The sequence below is a fragment of the Hyposmocoma kahamanoa genome, unplaced genomic scaffold (genome assembly GCF_003589595.1).
Source record: "Hyposmocoma kahamanoa isolate Upper Pololo Valley unplaced genomic scaffold, ASM358959v1 78, whole genome shotgun sequence".
Lineage (NCBI taxonomy): Eukaryota > Metazoa > Arthropoda > Insecta > Lepidoptera > Cosmopterigidae > Hyposmocoma > Hyposmocoma kahamanoa.
Genome location: NW_020653945.1, coordinates 5,238,822 through 5,261,892, shown reverse-complemented (window position 1 = coordinate 5,261,892; position 23,071 = coordinate 5,238,822). Strand labels below are relative to the sequence as shown.

Sequence of the window (23,071 nt, the reverse complement as noted above, 5' to 3'; positions counted from 1 at the left end):
CAGAGTAATCAGTTCATAATGACTGCAGTTTTTGACGTTATAGTTTATACACATTATGTTTACAAAATTTTAATTGCTTTTTCGGCTCACGGCGCGAATTTGGTAGGAGGCGGCAGCGACGGCTGTGGTTTATTAACGCTTTGACTTATTGCTACATACATTAGCGTCGAGCGTCAATTGCAAATATAGGATTTTATTTATAAAAGGCCACAAAGTAGCGCTGCAACTTGCAGCGAAATTCGCTACGAGCAAATTTGCACGAGGGTCATGCGCGTTTATTGCAGGCGACCAGAATAATTATACGAGAAAGTTTCATGGTGAAACAAATTATTATATTTTTATCTGCAGTGGCACCCCGGAGGCGATACAGCCGCGTTATTATTAATTTTAAGGAGCTTCGAAACCGACAAATTTTGATTTCAATTTCGTCTAGGTATTCGGGTTGGATAAATTAGTCATAGGTAGAAAACTACCATTTGGCAATTAGAAAAAATACAAAAGTAGAAATGTGGCTTGGAGGTTTTAGTTCCGACGCTTCTCTTTTCATACACATCTGTAAGTCCGCAAGAATTTTCTTATAAATAAATAAATACGCACCCTTAGGGCGCGTTCCCATTTTGTCGTAATGTTTTATTTATCGTTGGATGACTGTCGTGTCTAGCCCGTTCCCACTACATCGTGACGACAATGCGTCATACTCCGGGGCAGAACCACCTAAGCTTTAATAAATTTTAATTTTTTCAAAAATACTTTAAGATTTCTATAAAATTCTAGTCAAAAAATATCTATATATCTATCTATCTGGATTCGTCGTAAACTTGAATTCAATATAGTTGTGCTGCGAAGCATTCTCCCCGGCAGAGCCACCAATAGATATCTATTACTACACATAGTATGAACAAATATATGAAATAATTCTATAACAATTCTATACTGACCTAGCTCTCCAACCCATCAATTTATTTTGAATATACGAACAAAACGACGCCTCAAACTTTCTCCTCAAAATAGTCGTTAAGCGCCTACATAAAAGTTTTTAGCAAGGACATGAAATATCATATTATGTGCACTTCCAGGCGTTTAGATAATTATCGTAAAATAAAATGAATATTTTCTCGTGTTACTGATAAGATATGTACATAATATAAACAAAATAATGGAGCAAACTCACGCACGGAATTTAAGTAAAATCTACTACTCACATTTTTGTAAAATCATCATCATTGTAATTTAATCAGACGAAGAATATTTTGAGAAACAATAAATTCATTTCTGACCATTTATACTATTTTTTTCTTATTCATTCCGGAAACTTATAGTGCGCCCACGTATAATTGTTTGAAGCTGCGATTGTCTGTCGTCACATTTTTGTCGTGGCGTTTTATTTATTATATAGTCATTCTAGCTCTTCCCATTGTCACGACAGTCTGTCGTTGTAACGTCAAAAAAGTCGTGTACTTCAGTTAATCGTGCCGTTCTGTATGTGAACAACTTCATTTAAATATAAATTTAATTTTACATTTTAAACTGCACGACTATCTGTCGTCGTGACATAATGAGAACGCGCCCTTAGCGGGCGGCGCGGGGCTAGATATTGAAAAAAACCTTTAGTGACCCGTATGACAAAAAGACCGCCTATATTTTCTATATACTACTATTTACGAGCAAATGTAATTATATAGTAAATTGTGTCACAAAGGTGGTAGCAGGGAACTATGAACAGAGGAACAACCCGGAACCGAAGGCAAAAGCTTTAATGGTCCGAACGTTTGTAATTGCCGTTCCGCTCGTATAGCGTAGGTATAATGTTTCATCGCATTTACGACGAAGTTAACAAAAAGGAAAATTAGATTTAAAAACGTTATAATTTTTTTTAATATTGAGTGACGGGACGAACAAGTCGTTTAGAAAAGAGCTTTAAATTGCAAATATCTGAGGGGTACTGCCACTGCACCCGTCACCCTGTTTATAAGTCCAATGTGCCTGTAATTTCATCAGAATCCTTACTCTTTAAAACCGGAACACAGTTGTTTAAGAAACACTTCAACATATAATTTACATCCCTTCGGTACAGTCGGTCTACTTTCCCGATCGGTCCACTTGTCCAAATGGTCCACTTTCCCAAGTCGTCTATTGCCTACTTTGCCTACTTTGTAATAGTATAATTTAGTAGAATTAATAGATTAAGAATATGGCAATGTTTAATTTTTATTTTGGTCAGGGAACACTGTTTTTTCTCTCTCTTCTCTCAAAATGCCCTTGTAACGGCAGGTCTAAATTTAAGTTACTTTTGGAAATACAGTCCGCATTAGTAAATGTATTATTTTGTACACAGCAATGCTGACATTACTGCTTGGCGGCAGAAGTAGGTGAGGTGGCAGTACAACCCTGGATGAACTCTTTCACAAGGAGCTCTATTGCTTCTAAAACATTTCCTTGTAACAATAGGTGAAATTACAGGCACATGAGACTTATCAACCTATGTTTCAGGGAGACAGACGCAGTGGCAGAGTCTCTCAGATCTTTGAGTTTTAAGTATATCGAAAAAAACTAAATAAATATTAAAAAAAAATGTCTTTATTGCAAAACACAGGAAAATAGGTACAGAGATGTTCATAACTCCCAAACTAGGATACCCTGTACTATGGGTAGCTAGGTCTTACGTCCGTCAAGTGTGTTACCTAAAAATAATAATAACTAAGTCTTATTACAATAACTAAATAAGTATACTACTCTATTACTTACGTAACGATTAAAAATTTAGAATTTATTTTTGAGCATTTAAATTTTTTGCTACTCTACGACGTACCTTATACAAATTATTAATGAAATAATATCAACTTTATGCTTTTTGAGGCTGCTTTCAGTGGTAACCGCACCAGCTGTGTATATAGGGACAAGAGCACGTCAAGCTTGATACTCAAGATTTAATCCAACTCTATGCAGCTTACGATAAGAAAGGTCCAAAGTACAAAGTGTCAAGCTTGACTGTACGTCCGATCTCCTGGCGAGCGATCGGTGCGTAGAGCGTAGAGTTAAAAATAACTTCGCCCTAGTGCCGTGTGATAAAAATACCGCCTAGTTTGCTGCATTAAAAACTACTGCTTACGAGCAAGTATGTTCAACAATATATTTTATAATATGTCATAAGAGAATAAAATGAGCGCATTTTACGTATCTACGTCAATTGCATGCTTCAGCCAACGTTTCGGAAAACATGTTTGCATACAATATCAAAGGCTCGCTTCGCGGTGTTATACTTTGAAATTGCGACGAAGTTTTCTAAGAAAACACGTAAATTTGCATCTGCGAAACGGGTTTTAGTAACAAATGCGTATATAATAACGTTTGAGCTCTGCTTAGATCAATTTTCGCAATTATACAACAAAATTTACAGCTATTTTCATGAACAAAGTATAAAAATAGATGACGATTCTATTTTTTCATTTAGGCACAACGACTTAGTTTGTACCAGTGCAGGGGACCTACCATAACCTTTCCAAAAACAATCTTATTTCAATGTAAGCTTAAAGTAAGCTTATTATAAAATTTTTCTTACTTGCAATGGCGTGTTAGGCTCCTTGTCATGGGTGCAGTGCACTGGCCAGATCTGTGCAAGGCTCATGATGGCTTCGTTGCAGAATTTCAGGCCCATAACCTCTTCATCTTCACGGCCATACCTATGGAACATGGTACAGTTTTATTACACCAAACAAATACAAAATTAATGTTAATAATACAAAAGGTGAGCAAAGATAATAAATAATAATAGATAGTAGACAACATCACATATTCGTTGCTCTGATCCCAAAGTAAGTAACTAAAGCTTTTTACTTTCGTATTGCATTGATATATTTTTGGGTTCTCTTGCCTCAGCAAGGAATAATGTGTACAGAGCCCTTCATGAGTTGTGAGTTTTCGTTTGAACAAGTTCAAACAGAATTATCTGTTTGTTTTTCTTTTATATAGTTATATTCATATTTTTTAATCGAACATTGGTAATGTATGTTGTGTTCACTATTGTAAGGAACTACACCATGCATTGTTTATTTAAATAACTTGTTATGTATTGTGTAAGTTTCAAGTTATGAAACAAATAGAAAAAAGCACTTGTGTTATGGAAATCGAAAAAAAGTCACAACGCACGGAAAGTTCACGTCTATCCCTTTTAATAATTAAGCATGAAGCGTAATTAGAATTTAATAATTAAATTTTCAGTCTCCTTGCTACACCCTGACTGGGTCATGTACTGTATTAAATTTTATTGCAATAATCTTTTTAACTGACTTCAAAAAGGAGGAGGTTCTCAATTCGACTGTATGTTTTTTTGTATGTATGTTACGCGATAACTCCGGTATTTGTGAATCGATTTTCATGATTCTTTTTTTGTTGGAAAGGGGGTACCTCCGTTGTGGTTCCATTTCATTTTAATTCACCTCTAAGGGTGGCAGTTCACGCATGAAGATTCATTTTTATAAATTGCGCCTGAATTTTACTTAAGGAGCAATTACTTTAATGGTTGATTTTGCTATTCTCCAATTCAAGGCGTTTTCCCTCAATATACTTTGAGTAGTGAGAACCGATTTTTGAAGTCGGTTTTTTTAGTACTCTGTACTGAGATTATTAATGTACATGCGCAATATGGAAATAAATAAATAAACAACGACGGTTCCATACACACTCAGACTCGAGACAATTTAGAAAAGTTAGTTTCTACATTGACCTGGCCAGGGATCGAACCCGGGACCTTAGAGGAGATATCATGAATACCGGTTTAGTCATTACTAAATTACGTAATAAATACGTAGTTTTAATTTGATTTGTTACCTTTTTTCATCTCTTACAAAAATAACATAATATGTTACTTCTGCTTTAATATTTTTGATAAATAAATGAAAAATTGAGCGGTTTACAACTTAGAAAGTGTGTTCGGCATTTATAAAACTTACATAATAATTTACTATAATTTTTCTTACTTCATTCTCCTGTTTTTATTTATTCGGTTTTCGGCCAAATAATAAAAAACAGTAAGCCGAATTCCGGATAGTAACCGGATATTAGTTGCAACTCTACCAAATACTAAAGTCAACGATACATAAAATGTAAAGAAGAGGTAATAAGTAGATAGGTACCCAAAAGAAACGGTCGCCCTATATCCAACCGGACAGACCGTAATTACTGGTCTGAATAAGTAACGTCGCTGTAACGACGTTAGGTTGTTTCAACGCGTATTTCTTCATACGTTTTTTCGGACGAAATAACCTTAATTAGTAACTGAACTACATGAGTAAATAATTGACGAGTTACTGAAGTGTATTAAGGCAATATTAAATTACGAATGATGTTATACATTGTTAAGTAACGAGTAAACGTTGTCCAGGGCTTCAAAACAAACAGTGAGTGCCCTAATGTAATTGAAGGGTCTGTAAACAAGGAATGCAATGTTTGTCTTACGTACTCTTGCGATATGTTCCTGTACTTGTACTCTAGCCAAATTCGATGTAGAATAAATGTAAGTTACTAGCAGTAGAGCTCGTTGTAAAGGCGACTTTCCACGGCCCGTGGCCCGGTGGCGGCCTATTCGGATTCGCCGCTCTGTGTCTGTGAAATCGCGTTGTCCTTCGTTCTTAGTTCGGGCCTCCAACCGAAACTTATATCCGTGCTGGTACGAAGTAGGAAACGTCCGAAACTAAGGGCGTAACTAAAGATATCGTACAACGAGAGTAGATCCTCTGGTCGGTAACTTCAAAAGCGCGTCGTCGACACGCGCGTTCACTAATAAAAAAAAATTATAACAATGTTATCCCTAATGTTTTTTTTTGTATAGAGGAGGGAGATTGCAAACATTTCGAGTTCGAGATATGTCATAAATTAATATGAAATAAAATCTTACAATTTTGTTTCTTTTAATCATCAGTCAATCAATCATTTATTCATTAACAATATACATAATTGTATTTGAATGTCATGGATTTAAATTTAATTATACAAATTAATTAAAATACACAGTCATATGAATTATAAGAAAAAAAAATGAATTAACAATCATAAAATGTCAACAATACAAGTCTATAAAATTGTTATGACTCAAAAAGAACAATTTAAAACAATCAATAAAAAATATAAAATAAACAACAACAATTTATAAATTTAAAATTCTTCTACTGAGTAACAGCATTTTTGTAATAATAAATCGCTAGTATTTTTTTTAATAGTTTTATGTCAGTAATAATCTTAAATTCTACAGGTATTTTATGAAATAATTTCACGGGCTGATATTGGGAGCAGTGCGTCACAATATTTAATTTAGGCTCAATAATATTTTTTAAATTCTTAGTCCTAGTGCCCTCTCTCTGACTTTGCTCTTTATATGTCTCATAGTTTCTTTTCAGCTTTAAAAGTCTTGTCAGCAACACCATGATGTATAGACTTGGTACAGTCAGTATACACAAATCTTTAAAATGAGGAATCCGTACCATAGTGCGAATGGCCCTTTTTTGCAATATGAAAGCACACTCTGTATTATATTGGAAACTGTTTCCCCATATCGCAATGCTATAATGAATTTTGATTCAATCAAATATAAGGCATAACAGGCAGAACTTTCAGTACAGGAGTTTTCTATAGTTGTAAGCTCATATTTCCAATTAAGAAAATGGTCAATATGAATGCCAAGGTTACCCTGTAACCTGTAAAGGGCCCGAAACGTCGGTTTGTTTGAAAAATCAAATTTACGCGATTTCAATCCGGAAAAATAGTTTCATTTCCTATGTGTAACAATCGCGAAAATCTAAGAACTCGATATGGTTTATAAGGTCATTAATAATATAATGAAAAATATCGGTTCCAACACTAATCCCCGCGGAATGCCCTTAATGATTCTTTAAATTTTTAAAGTTTGCATTAGTTCATTATTCTTATCATCAACGTCTTTTATTTCAACAAATTGTTTCCGATTGACTAAATAAAACTTTAAAAGTTCAAGGTTACCGTTTCTTATCCCGTAGTGCTCCAATTTAGCAATTAATAAGTCATGATCCACAGTGTCAATAGCTGCACTTAAATCGAGGAAAAGACTGGCTACCTTTTGCTTATTATTAATTTCTCTCGTGGTATCACCGATTAGAGAGTCTATGGAATCTGCCATTATCTACTTATTATCTAGCAGTAAGTATTAATAGGTATCAAAAACTTAATTATTTTCTTCATAAATCATATATATCAATGGGCACTTTGCAAAGTTTATAATTATAAATGGCCAGGTAAGTATTACTTCTACATAACCCTATCTCCTACTCTTCTAAATACGCTAGCAGGTCGTAGGCAGAGCCAACCTAAACAATGAACATTGACAAAAAATTTTCTTTTCACGTGCCAACATTGGTTGCCTAGCAATATTTTGTTACTAAACATTGTATTTCGAATTTGACTAGAGTGATGTACGGCCTTCGGAACAACAGCACAACTAACATATTTATCTAAATTGAATTACATACATATTCGGGATAAGAAAACAAAAGCCTATTTACGAATTTTTTTTATTGTATATACAGTAAGCATGAAAGACACAACAGACATCAATAATCAGGTTTATTACTATAAAAAGACATATTTGACGTCCATTAGATATTAAAGGATTTTAGAATGGAATAGAACAGAATAGAAACTATTTATTTGCCAGAGTACCGTAATTATACAGGTCTTAAATAAAAATAGGTACAATGTATTCAACCTGCAAGCAGGTGTGCAAGTATTAATTGAATTTAATATTTTGGCCTCCAAAATTAATTGCATTTCAAAATAATATAAATTAGTATTTGTAAATTCTAAATATTCTTGATAACTACGGAAGCAACGTGTCATAAGCCATTTTGTCAATTGTGATTTAAACGTAGGTCCGTGTAGTAATTTAAATTCATTTGGTAAACTATTGAAGATCTTTATGTTGAAGAAATTATTCTCATAAATTATAAAATTTACTAAGTAATGTTCGAAACTGTGCCCTTATTATGAGTTCAATTACTATAATTACTTAATAAATAACACTAAACGCAACACAACAAAGGCGCAACTTACTTTTATTGTAATTTTTAATTCTATTAGAAGTATTAAAAGTCACATTTAAGTTAATTATGTCCTTAATGCGCTGTAATTATATTTTTCTACTAGGTAAGCCAAGCAGTGATGTCAGCATTACTGCGTTCCGGTTGCAACATGGGACTATTCAACTTATGTCTCAGGGTGACAGGCGCAGTGGCAGCGCCCCTCAGATCTTTGCGATTTAAAGCTCTGAGTGGCATTGCAACTGTTATGGACAGGCGTGTATCTGACCATCAGGCGCATGACTTGTTTATCCCGTCACCTGTTATTGTAAAAGAAATAAAAAATAACTTTTTTAAACCTCGTAAATGGCAAATTTTGAATATCAACCGGTATCTTATTATAGAAGCGTCTACATTGCCCCCTAAATGAATTTGCGACTTTGTGTGACAGATACTACCCAGAGTATCTGGAGTGAGTTCTGTTGCTCTGGCACTCATCATCTTCATCAACCCATTTATACGTCCCACTGATGGGCACGGGTTTCCTCTCAGGCGAGGGTTTAGGCCGTTGTCCGTCACGCTGGTCCAATGCGGGTTGGGGACTCCACACGTTTTCCGAAGGTTGTGAACCTTCTTCAACGTAAAGGTTTCATAACAATTTTTTTGATTCACCAAAACACTCATGGTAAATTTCACTTTAAATTTCGCACATAAATTCCGAGAACTGTTTCTCTAGGTGCGAGGCTGGATTCAAACCCATGGCTTCTACTTGAAAGGCGATAGGGCAAACCATAGCCATAACCATAGCTTGAGGCCAAGTGTGGGTGCAACTACACCAAGTTACCTGGTCTAGAATTACCATTAACATTAAATTTTATACTTAATTAAACAATACTGGTACTATCGGCCGTGCACGTATGAATAAATAAACGAGTGAAACTAGTGCGTCGTTAATTCAGCTTAATACAATATCCATTAGGCTACAAAACACTTTCGGCAAATTAATACAAATGGGTTCAATAACGAATGTTTCGTTTCCCTTTTGTAAGGGCCGTGGGGGGTTTAAATAGAATGACTAGAGGTTTTTAATGGACTGTTTTTGTACTTAATTTTGAAGATAAACGGTATAGAATCTTGGGGGTTGGTCACGACAATGGAAATACAATACCCAGGATTTTAATAACTGTGTTCCGGTTTTTAAGGAAATTACGTGCACATGGGACTTGTCAACTTATGTCTCAGGGTGACGGGCGCAGTGGCAAGTGTCCCTAAGATATTTGCTATTTAAAGCTCTGAGCAGCGCTGCAACTGTTATGAACAGGCATGTTGCTTATCACCATGCGCACGACTTGTTCGTCCCGTCACTGGGTGTCATAAAAAAAACCTTACGCCGATTGGTAAATTCCTTCATCATGATGGCAAGCCTTATAATGTATGCCATCGATACGAAAAGAAATCGATCGTGTCATTCAATAAGGCAGAATTTACATAGTATGGGATGTTAATACAAAATGTACAAACCGATATAAAAGGATACCAAAAGGAAGAAAAATGATGTCGCGGTGGTCGATAGGTTTGACCTACTGCCTCACAAACGGAGTGTCGCGGGTACGAATCAGGGCTTGTACCTCAGAATTTATGTACGAAATTTAATTTCTAATATACTATAAGCTATTTATGGAGGTTTTTGTGAAATAACTTCACTAGTTTTGTTATGATTATGATTGCAAAGGTTGAACACACAGAAAAATTTCGTCGAGCCGATGGGACTCAGTGGACTTTCAAGAGACTTTGATGAAATTTTTCTGTGTGTTCGATCTTTGTTTTCTTAACCATTGCTATAAGCTGTTCGGTAATCGTTTAGATCGATCGGCCAGGACATGTGGAAAGAAAGGGAGAGGATCATGCTATCAAAATAGCGTATTTGGGGCAACCTGCGGGTCCAGTGGGCCGTCCACGATATCGCTGGAAAGTTGGAGTCGCCAAAGATCTAAAGGAGCTCAAAGTGCCGAATGGTCGGAATTTGCAAAAGACCGACAGAAATGACGTATTTTGGTGTCGGAGGCCAAGATCCACTTCGGGTTGCTGAGCCAGAGACGTAAGTAAGTTTTCGTTGAGGGATCAGCACACATCTGCCAAAAAATTGAATGTTGCTTGTTCCCAATCTACATTGAATCCGCGTGAGATCTACAGCCGAAGCTCTCTCTTTACGAGAGCCTGTGTCCAGCAGTGGCACTATATGCGCTAACTATTATTGTCACTTATATGGCCAACATAATAACTGGCACATGGCTATGAATAGCTGCCAAAATTATGAAATAACCGAATTTGCAAAATAGCCCATAGCGGCGGAAACAATGCATTAAATTGGTTTCACTGCTGTGTGTATGGTCCACACGGACTGTCCGCCTGCGGGCCATCCATGCGGATGGCGTAGAATCGTGTTTGAATGAAGTTTTTAATTTAGTGAGGCTATTCACGGGAGTCAGTTGCCTACAATGAACGCACGGATGGGTTGTGCGGAGTTCACGCAGAGCGTGTTCCGTACGGAACAATCCGCGTCACTGTAAAACGATGTTCTAACGCCACATGTGTTACTGCGCTCCGGTGCTCCGCGCGGACGATCCGCAAATAAATCCGCACTGCTCTGAAACCAGTCTTGTATGCCAGTATTTAAACTACCCCTGAAGCTTTGCTGTTGAAGTTAAATGGAAATTTTTACCAAGTTCTTGGGTTTTATTTTTATTATATTTAGCAAACTAATTTACTTCCATTTTTATCAAAATGGACTTCGCAACGTAACGTCTGAATTGGAAATGATACTATTTTTTTTATTTAAATTTGTGTAATTTGAAAAACCTAATTTGGAAAATTACTTTATGGCAACGATTTTGGTATAAAATATTCATAATTTTAGCTCTAGTTTGCCTTTGAATAACTTCATTAAGTGTTTTAAAATATTGAGGATGAGTGTTGATAAATGCGTAGATATTTCTAATATACGCGATATAGATAAGAAAAAACTAGTGTTATTTCGATTGAACTAATCGTATCGAACGTCAGAAGTAGAAAAATATGAAAAAGGTCATCAATCCTCCTTCATTGCCTTAAAACTTGCTTAGCAGTGAGTACAACAGTATAATATTTTTATAAATACCCAAAGAAAAAAGCTACAAGTTTTCAACCGTAATTGAATATGGTTTTTTTTATTTGAGAGAAGTTGCGTTATTAAATATAGTTTTTAGCAATATTTGCTGGCAATCAGTGTAACTGTCCCTGGGATGTTCAGCCCAGAATATCTAGCTTAATTCTGTCTATAAAACAATTTCAGGCACTATTGCAGCCAGAAATAAATATTTTCACTAACGCAAATACACAACAGCTCTTTCTGATTTTCTCTCTTATCTGTTATATTTCAAGCAATTAAATGTTGCTTACTACAGCATAAAGTATATGTTTATTTGTCGGCATACAGTAATTATACAATTCTTATGTAAAACTAGGTATATTGTATTCAACCTGCAAGCAGATGTGCAAATTTTAATGGAATTTCATATTTGATGTCTACAGTTAATTGAATTTCAAATGAATGTAAATTTGTACAAGTAAATTAAAATTCTTCTTTGTTACTAAGGAAGCAATGTGTCAAAACACATTTTGTAATTCATAAATATGTATTTGCAAGGATTTAATTTCATTTGGTATTTTATTGAAAATAATTATACGTACACATGCATGTTGAAGCAGTTATTCTTATAACTTAGTTTATGGCAACGTGTTTGGTATAAAATATTCATAATTTTAGCTCTAGTTTGCCTTTTAATGACTTCACCAAGTGTTGACAAATACACAGATATTTCTTATATTTTTTTATACACTAGAGAAGACCTGTATCGCGGGTGCCATGTACACACACATTGAGAACTACAAATTACGCCCAAACACACGAGAGAAATGATATTTATTGTAAGAGTTGTATCGTAAGAAAATTGTCAATTGCAAGTGGAAATCGTTAATTTAAAGTAAGAACAGTAACGGACCTACGACGCTGCCTTTGGTGACACCAGCAGTAGTTGTTTATAGTCTGATTTGAATGTTTATTTTTTTAGTAAATTATTGTGTTTGTTTTTATAATTCCACTTAATTTTGTATACTCAGGTCGATTTTTTAAGTAGCTAATACGAAGTAAAAGTCTTGGATTGACATTTAATCCACCGGTTAAGAATTAAAATAGTACTAACAGGAAAATATTTAGATATAAATGATTTGCCATATTCAGCTTTGCTCGCGTGTTACTAATTGTTTTGATTAGTAACACGCGAGTATATTTCTGCTTCTTTATTCCCGTGTTAACTTCTTACAATGTACTTATTTCGTTATGCAAAAATAAAAAGATGTATTCGAAAAACCTAATAACGCGCGGATGTGTCCGCTCATAGCCCCGCCCTAGGGAAACCCTGTATCGCGACTGCCATGGACACACACATAGACAACCACAAATTACACCCAAAATCACGAGAGAAATAAATGTAAAATTTCTCCCGACCCGGGAATCGAATCCGGAACCGCTGCGTGGCAGACCAGCACGGTAACCGTCCACAGTTGCAGACAAATGTTGCACTGCCAAATATAATAACAATATCTCAGACAGTCACACCAATGCCTGGTTTCACACTAGGGAATGACCTGTACTAAGAGTATCAGAGCAACGGAATTCATTCTGGGGCACTTTCCAGAACACCCAGATCATAATCAATATAGAAAAGTTCATTTCCCAAATTGGTCCCATTGGGAATCGAAATTGGGACATCCTCGCCCAGTGTCCACGGTGCAAACCGTTGGGCCGCCGAGGTCGTCAAAAAAGGCCAATAATGTGACACTTTAATTTTAGATTTTATCAGTGTACTATTTATTATTAAATTAAACCAATAGTATACTCGCATTCGGATGAACAATTTCTTTCGGCCACGGAAACACTTATTGGAAAAAACTGGAGTATTATATTAATTTTTCTTTTCATGTGTACCATTCCCCTATCTAAATGTCAAACTGGAATATTTTCATATAATACGTGTACCATCTTGACAATATGATTATACCTTTAAGTTACATTTACTGTTCAGTGGTAGTTTTATTGGAGCTAGTCGAAATACGTAGATCTACATAGGTAATACATGGAACTATTGACGATGTAAATTGTTACTTTAGTGTAAATAAATAAAGTTCTTTTCAGCGAATGGTAAATATAGGAGAGGCGGTTGAAAAAACAAATAACTATGAAATAAAAGACGATCATAGCTACTTCTTTTTCAACACTTTTGCAATGGAAATATAAACATTTCATTTGCTAGAAAGGGTAATTGAAAGAGTATTTGTTCATTTTTAAACTTTTTGCTTTTTTCTTCCGGCATGTTGTCCATACACAGCGAAACGTAATATACAAAGGAGTGTCACTAATTTTGAAAAAGGAATACACACCAAACACATCACGGTAGTGGCCAGTATCAGTTTTTTATTGACAATGTCTCCCAACTGCTCTATTTGTAAGAAGATAGAGGATGTGTATATACCACGTCCTCATGGAGTGTGTCCGGGGCGAGATTGAGAGGCTTCAGCTGGGCATCAAATTGAACTCGCCAATACTAAGTGTGGGTATGTGTAACAGCATACTGGTCAACCCTACATCTAAAGTCGCCAGAGCGCTGTACCGCATGGTACAAAAATGCATAAAATGTAGATAATTATTAGTATTTATGTATTGATTTGTAGGTAGTGTGTTTGAGTGGTGCTATGATACCTTGGGGGTGGCACTCATTAAGAATAAACTCTCTAATAAATAAAGAAAAAAAAATGTTTTCATTAGATTTGATTTTAATAGTAGAATTGTACGATAGTTATTTTTAATGCGACTTTGTTTAATGGCAATGATGCTTATTTCACGTATCTGCTAATTATGTTTTTGTAGTATCAATAACTAACCTGAACGTAAGAGTGACTTGTCCAAACAACTTTTTATTCTCCAAATACTCCGGGTCCACGTGGAGAACTCCTTGAATCTTGTCGATGCATCCGTTCTCCACCACTAGATCTCTTGAAGCCAGATACAGGGTGAGCTTGTTGTTTGGCGAAGATTTTTTGAACACCCTGCAAAGAAAATGGATAAATAAAGTAAAATATTCGATGTCAAATCACAGAGTATCATTTCAGATAATGCGTATTACTGTAACTTTTTTTTTTATAATATCAAATGACGGGACGAACAAGTCGTGAGACCGATGGTAAGCTACACAGGTGTGTAACTGCAACCGTTATGGACAGGTGTCCATAACGGAAGTGCCATTCAGCTCTTTAAAACGCAAGTATATTCACCAGCACCCTTATTCTTCAAAACCGGAACCGGAACTCATAGCCCCGCCGTAGGGAAACCCTGTATCGCGGGTGCCATGGACACACACGTAGACAACCACAATTTTTGTGACGTATACAACCACAATATTAAGTTTATCATTTCCTAAGTTTAAAAACTACGTAACTCACGTGTTAGATAAAGATGTATGGAAAGACGACACGGCTCCAGAATCCACACAAATTTGATTCAAAGTGTACTCCATAGCATTTAAGTTTATTTGAAAAGAGCAATCCCTAGAGTTTCTTGCTCGTTCTTCTCAGGGAGGTTAGCGTAGTGAACGAGCAGTGGCTTAAATGTGACGATTTCAAGTGTAAATTTATTTTACCTATGGAATAAATAATCTTTGACTTTGTGACGGGACGGACAAGCGCGCGCCTGGTGGTAAGTAACACGCCTATCCATATCAGTTGCAGTGCCACTGAGAGCTTTAAATCGCAAAGATTTTTTTGGGGCCGCCACTGCCCCCGCTATACTGAAACATAGGTTGAGAAGACCCATGTGCCTGTAATTTCACCATTACCCTTTAAAACTGGAACACCGTAATGCTTACATTACTGTTACGGCAGAAATAGGTGCAGTGGCATTTCTCTGGGCGAACTCTTTCACAAGGAGCTCTACTGATACTAAGTTACATATAAGCTAAATTTGCATTCAAACTCTCGAGAGAAATAAATGTAGACACATATTTTTCCCGGCCTAGGAATCGAACCCAGGACCTCTGCGTGGCAGTCCAGCGTGGTAACCGTTCGACCATGGAGACAGTTAATTGCTATGGTGGTATGGCATTATTATTTTTGATATATATTTTAGATTCTCGCCTCTTCCATGACCTAAAAGAAAAATTTTGAATTTTTAAATGCGAGAGGCGGTATTCCTCGGCAATAGCATAGTCGACTGGGGTCAGGGACTCAGGTTCAAGAACCGGCGAACAATACGTGCCGTATCGAGCAAAAAAAAAAAAGGACGGCCTTCTGCATTTGTGTTGGAAGCGACACGCTATAGAAACCCAAACCGCCTTATTCTGCTACCGAGCTTGCCTGGAATTAACCCGTTTGCAGACAAAACAATTATGGCAACGTCGTTGTTTCCAATTTCCATAACACTAGTGCTTTAGCTTTTTACTTTGGGATCAGAGCAAACATATGTGATGTAGTAAGAATGGGATGCGATCTAAAAATGGAAGCCACAATCCACATATCGGTGATCTCATGCGCTAGATTGAGATACTTCCTTACTATTATATTTATTATTATATTTTTAGTCGCAGTAGAGTAGTTAGTCCTTGTGAAAGAGTTCGTCCAGGGTAGTACTGTTACCTTACCTATTTCTGCCGCCAAGCAGTAATGTCAGCATTACTGTGTTCTGGTTTTGAGGGGTAAGGGTGCTGGCGAAATTACAGGCACATGGGACTTGTCAACTTACGTCTCAGGGTGACGGGCGCAGTGGCAGTGCCCCTCAGATCTTTGCAATTTAAAGCTCTGAGTAGTACTGTAACTATAATTATTAATACAAAGATCGAACACTCAGAAAAAATTCCTTCAATCCGGCCGGATTCGAACCGACGTCTTCTAGCTTATCATGCCAGACGCTATACCAACTAAGCCACGGATCGAACCAACGGACCACACGAATTTTTCTATGTGCTTGCGTCGTGTCTTTGTATTTGGTTTTTCAACGACTTTTTAGTCGTAGCGCCATCTATGCGAAATCTATGAAAGATTTATCACCCAGTTAGTACCTTTACAGCTACCAGTCCTGGCGAGAGATGTTGCTATACACTACACAAATTTTTATTGAATTGATATTCAATATTTTTTTAGTACTGTAACTGTTATAGACAGGCGTGTAGCTTACATATATGTTTTTTTTTAAGTTTTAAAATAATAAATTGAAATTCTTGGAAAAATATTTGCGTCTATAAAAAAGTTTGGAATCAAAAACTTTTATGGGGCATGAAAATATTTTGACGTGAATTGAAAGTTATTCTCCAAAGTTTTTTGTTGTTTGGAGTACGATCTCCAGCTGAAGTACGTACGTACTTTTCGTTACACCCTGCATAAGTAACTGTATAACTCATCATCATCAACCCATACTAATGTCCCACTGCTGAGCACGGTTCTTCTTCCTGGCGCGTGTAGGTCCGCCACCCTGGCCCAATGCAGGTTGGGGACTTCACACCTTTTCTGAGGGTTAAGAACCGTCTTCGACGTGCAGGTTTCATCACGATGTTGTCCTTCATCGAAAAGCTCACGGCAAATTTCAAATTAAACTCAGAAGTGCGAGCCCGGATTCGAATGCACGGCCTCTGTTTGAGAGACGGTAAGTCAAATAATTGGGTTACCACTGCTTTTTTAATATACGGCATGTATGTATGTTACGCGATAACTCGAGTAATTGGTGAACCGATTTTGATGATTCTTCTTTTGTTGGAAAGAGGATACCGCGTTGATGCCATTTGAATTTGAAGAAAACATCCCACCTCTAAGTGTGGCAAACTAGGGGTCCCCTCCGGTTTCGCGCACTTTCCGGAGACCAATTTTAATAAAACATGGCTAATAGACACATCATCTATTCCGCAAACTTTTAAGGAGGAGGATTTTTTAATACTCTGTACTGAGACTATATTTTAATTCCTTGTCATAGATAGGTATCGAAATCAAAATCTAGTCAAATAATATTTATTTCTCAGGTAGGTAAAATTGTAATATAAACTCTACTGCTCATTCGTAAAGCAGATTCTCCTTAGAAGAATGACCAAGGACTCTAGTTGCATTTTGTAAATAAACATATATATTTACCATTTACAATACTTATTTAGAATATTAGAATTATGATTAGAAGCATGGATAACTCAGAAATTTGGGTAACAAGGCCATATAATGAATAGTATTGCGAACAATTAGGCCAATCAACTGTTTGCGAGATCTAATTGTCACCTAATTGATTGCCTCAGTGGCCTCTACTAATTGACATCTTGACACGACATCGTACCCTTAAATGTATTATTCTTATATCTTTCGAAAGGGCATTCGCCACTTCTCTTTAAGTAATTACGGGAAATCTTAACAGCATTTCTAAAATATAATTAATTTTTAATATGTACGTATACTTATTCTGTGGTTTTACGTGATATTTTTAACCACTGTTGGAAACAGTAGGAAATTATACATTTGAAGCTTTTACCTGTGTAACTGTCTATACGGCAAAGAGGTTCTATTCATTTAAAGGCTAATTTATACGAGATGGTTCTTAGCGACGTTGTTAAACATCTTTAGTTAGTTTGTTTAGTGTGTCTAGTTAGTTAGTTTAGTAGTTTAGCTGTTTACAGATAATCAATTCTTTCCTTAGGGCAGGGATCTCTGCCGTAAAATGAATATTTATGTAATTTCTATTTGTCCGACTGACTTGAAATTTGATATACTTTGAAAATTAAGAAGACGTTACAATAAATCCATGAATAAATATTCAACATTAGTCTAGCTATTTTGCACGATTTAACTTTTAGACCGTGTTTATTTGATGTCTTGCCGCAAGAAATCGCATCGCAGCAATTAATTCTCGTCGCAGTGTCTGCGTTGCGCATAGCGCTGACTCGCAGTTTTGTGTTTCGACCCTTTGGTCTACTTTCACTTCTTGGGCGTTCACTGGGTTCGCGGAGTAGCAAGTAATTTAATTCTATTTTAATAATATCAAGTCAAGTAAAGTTAAATAATCATTTATTCCATAAGTACAATTTTTACACTTGAAAACGCGCTTAATTTCCTTGAGAACAACAAACTGAAACTATAGCGATTGCGCTCTTCAAATAAACTTAAATACTATGGAATAAATACACTTTGAATCATATTTGTGTTGTCTTTCCATACATCTTTATCTAACACGAAGTCTTCAATTTTGTAATATGGCTTTTCAATTGAAATACTTTTGATGTAATTTTGGACTTAGGAAAGAATAATCTTAATGTATGCTCTGGAATCTTATTGTAAAAACATATATGTACAGTTACCCATAATAGAATCGTTTACCTTAGTTAAACGAAATAGTTCATATTATGGATATCTATCTTTCTTATTGAAATTATATATATTTTTACTGCATGCAATAAAAATATAACAAAAACAAAATATAAAAAATATACAATAAATTTCAAATGGTTTCTGTGATTTTTTTTTTTTAAATTTGAAACATTTGAATATCGACTTTCAATTGTTTTTGTTATTCAATTTAGACAAGAAAGATGGATACTGCGAAAATTCGAGTGATTTTTGAATACGAGTTCCGACGCGGAACTAACGCGGCAGAAACAGCCCGCAATATCAATGCTGCGTTTGGAGAGGGGTCTACTAATGAACGCACCGTGCGATTTTGGTTTAAACGCTTTCGTGACGGAAATTTCGACTTAAAGAACGAGCCACACAACACACAAGGTGAATAACGATGAATTAAGAGAGATAGTGGAAGCCGATCCTAGTCAAACTACCCAGGAATTAGCGGCATGGTTTAACGTTACCTTACCCACAATATTGACTCACTTGCGTCAAATCAATAAAATAAAAAAATACGAAAAATGGGTGCCTCATGATTTTACTGATCTGCAGAAAGAAACGCGTGTTGAAACTTGTGTTGCCTTGTTGAACCGGTACAGAAATAAAGGAATATTGGATCGAATTGTAACATGTGATGAAAAGTGGATTCTTTATGATAACCGGAAAAGAAAAATGCAATGGCTGACCCCAGGTCAAATGCCACAACAGTGTCCTAAAGCAAAACTTACCAATAAAAAGGTAATGGTAACTGTTTGGTGGTCTCAGCATGGTGTTATTCACTATAGTTTTCTACGATCTGGTCAAGCAATAACGGAAGATGCCTATTGTGCCGAACTCCGAACCATGTTGACAAAACTAGCAGTAAAACAGCCCCGACTCATGAATCGATCTTCACCATTATTGCTACACGACAACGCGAGACCTCACACAGCACGAGAAACCATTTTGACCCTTCAGGAACTGCAGTTAGAAACCATTCGTCATCCTCCGTATTCACCAGACCTTGCTCCAACGGACTACCATTTTTTTCGTGATTTGGACAATTATCTACGTGACAAGAAGTTTTCTTCCCAGGAGGCAGTACAAAATGCTTTCACACAGTTTGTGCAGTCTAGATCGTCGGAGTTCTATCGCAAAGGCATTAATAACCTTCCCATTAGATGGCAGCAATGTATAGATAATAATGGCAACTATTTTGATTAAATAAATTTGTTAAAAATTTAAAAAATAAACAATTTAGATTTTCAGTACAAATCGGCAATTTCATACTTTAACCCCTATTATTTGAGTAAATGTACTGTGATGCCACAACCATGATACAAGTCTCTTAAACTTAACTTAACTTAACTGAGGACCTAAATGATACACAGAACGAGTCGCTCGTTTTTGCCACACAAATATGGTTTTTATATCTGCCGCTTTACCATCATAAGACTGAGGCCAGCGCAGAAAACTTGGATATATTTTTAAATTTTTTTAGAAGTTACTTTTAATTCTACTTTCGAGTGTATTAGATGTAAGTGAACATTTTTTTGTTATTACCACTTTGACTCTGTGGTCAAACGTCTCCGAAAAAATTTGACCTACTGTCTTCCTTGGTAAAGTTATGAACCAGCCGCACGAGCCGAGCGAGCGTATCGCGGCAGCGGTAATCGAGTGCCGGAAACCAATTTAGGGTATTTATGTTGCTTGCAATGTTTTTATAATGTCGACAACTGTCAGCCACAGAGGAAAATTGATAGAAATAAAAAAAGTTTGTTTATATCTAATCGACTTGAAACAAGTATTAAAAAGAAGAAGAAAAAACATTGTGCCTTCTTTGATTTAGTCTCACCAAAACCTTTCATGGTGTACTCAAGTTACAATCAAATTACAACTTTTAAATTAAAACTTACCGTTGAGAATTCAGTGCGTTGTCTGTCGTCATGTCGAATCACTGATGTGAACGTCTGCGAACAAAGATACGTACTTTATTAATTTGCCTTCAACCAAACACTTCAAATGTATAAACAAAAAACAATTCTCGAATGGAATACGTAGCATGACATGATAAAATAATAAACTGCCCCATAGAGGCTTTAAAAACATTGATTATACTTCTTCATTCAATTTAATAAATAAATTTCAACTGCATATTGCAGAGATAATCGTATATTCTTTAAAAAAAACTATTACGAACTAATAATTTGCAACACTTCATAAAGCGACGTTTTGGCGTTGTGTCCCTGAGTTGTGACGCTGCGTTTTAATGCATATAAATTAGAACTAGATGTGCGTGTTGAAACGGCGGCGGCGCGCAGGGACGATATACGTGCGTATCGGTAAAGGGGTCAGGAGACGAATCGGAGAGAGCATCGGCAGCGTCCGTGTGACAACACTCTTACACTTACGTCATTGGTAAGTTGGTAAGCAACAAAAAGGTCTTTGGATGTGCCAATGATTGTGAAAATAAAAACGTACTGCTATCGTACGTAGCACATTGTGCAACTTAAAATATTACTCGGAAAACAATATTTAAATTAACTATATCATAACTGTAATATTTCATATGAAACAAGAAAACGCTTTTTCCTGAGCAAAACCGTACAAAATATGTATTTATTTTCTCTTGGCTACAAGAATCTCTTAACGTTCGCCGCAGAGTGAAAACACCAGTTAGATACTTTTACAGCTTTTGTTTTTATTGTAGAGAGAAAGGCTTGTAAAATGCTTGTTTTATTATACTAAAAATAGCACTGTAGCGTCCATCAAATGTACAATGTGTGCCCTTCATAATAAAGTGACGTAATGGCGGGCTTTACACAGATACTCTATCGCGCGTGATACAACAATCGTACGCGATTGAACGCGCGTGTAAAGACATAGGTAATTGCGCACGATTACGCGTACAGGCATTCCCGCGCGCTATCCTGTATGCTCCTGATCACACCAATAGAGTGACTGGGTAAAGGGAGCTAATGTAAAATTGAACAATAATATTTGGAAAGCAGACAAAATAGATTTAAGAAATGTACATACTTATATGTTACTTGGCACCAGACATGTATTATTTGCCGTTAGGTCTGTATTAAATAATATGGAAAAATTGTATTTGACATGAAAAACGACAGCCTTAATGGCCCTATGGTTTGCACTGCGGGCGCAGAATGATCTTCCCGGGGACGATTTCTGGTTGGACCAGTTTGGAAAATGAACTTTTCGAAATTGGTTCTGGTCTAAGTGTTCTGGATAGTGCCCCATTCCGTTGGAATGCTGCCTATAATACAGGGAATTGCTTAGTTTGAAACCAGGCGTAGCAGTAGAGCTCCTCGTGAAAGAGTTCGTCCAGGGAATTACTAATTATATGATCGTTACTGTGTTCCGGTTTTGAAGGGGGTGCTGGAAATTATAGGCACATGGGACTTGTCAACTTATGTCTCGGTGACGGGCTTAGTGGCAGTAATTCCCTCAAATATTTGCGATTTATAGTTCTGAGTGATCATTTACCACCACGCGCACAACTTGTTCGTCGTATGTAGTTTTACATTCTGGTACAGTGCGTTGTAATACCATATTTATTCTTATCAATGTAATGTGATTGTTATCTGTTTGGTTGTCGGTATAATAAATGAATGAATAAATGAAAGTGCACGGATCGCGCCACCGCCTTATATTCCTGTCATATCGCGTGATCAAGTTTTAATCAATGTGTTCTGCCCACCATCACGTTTGGTGCCGAAGCATGGACGCTCACGCAGGAGACTGTATACATGTTGCGAGTTACACAGAGAACTCGGCTCGGAATGCTCGGCATGAGCCTTGTAGACCGAGTTCCGAATATTGAGGTCCGACGACGGACGAAAGTTCAGGATGCTGGAACTCGAGTCATGGAACTCAAATGGAGTTGGGCGTTGGGCGACACATAGTAAGGCGAGGTGATGACCGATGGAGCAAGACGGTGACTGATTGATGGCCGAGGATGGGCAAAAGAAACGTCAGGCGCCCAGTTGCAAGGTGGGTCTACGACATAGTTCGCGGGGCGTCAATGGATGCGGTTAGTACAGGACCGTGATGTATAGGCACAAATTTCGGAAGTCCTACCTGAAGCACTGGGTGAAATCAGACTGTGGATGATGATGATATACATTATCGTGTGATCGTGTCAACATTCGCGAACTTCGATAGATACATAGAATCCATGGCGAAAAATGCAGCCAAAAAGCTTGGCATCCTTTCCATGATGAGACGTTGCTTCACATCGGGACAGTTGCTTTTATTGTACATACCAAAAGCCTTGCTACATACCAACTGACCGCCTTGGATTCAATCGACAAGCGTGGCAAAAGGCTTATAGGTGACTCAGAATTAGTATAGACGAAGCCTTGAATACCTCCGTGAAATACTTGTCGGTATTCTACAGGATATATTACGCAGAGTGTGTGAGGCAATAGCTTGAATTAATTCCGCCTTCCCCTTTCCATAATCGGGGGACCAGGCGTAGGTTGGGGTTCCACCCCTATGTTGTGGATATTTCTAGGTTTCGCACGAAGCGCTTCGTTTCCACATTTATATGGCGAACGGCAAAGGAGTGGAAT

At 36.7% G+C, this 23,071-nt stretch overlaps 1 protein-coding gene across 1 annotated transcript in view; it reads right to left on the bottom strand.

Moving 5' to 3' along the window:
- LOC113233194 (beta-arrestin-1-like) overlaps nt 1-20,424 on the bottom strand; it is an 88,840-nt gene extending 68,416 nt beyond the window's left edge. The window contains exons 1-3 of the mRNA XM_026468231.1: nt 20,393-20,424; nt 14,022-14,186; nt 3,560-3,680 (exon numbers count right to left, since the gene is read on the bottom strand). Coding sequence (XP_026324016.1) covers nt 3,560-3,680; nt 14,022-14,186; nt 20,393-20,424 — 318 coding nt within the window. The remainder of the gene's footprint in view (nt 1-3,559; nt 3,681-14,021; nt 14,187-20,392) is intronic.
- Between the last annotated feature and the right edge of the window lie 2,647 nt (nt 20,425-23,071).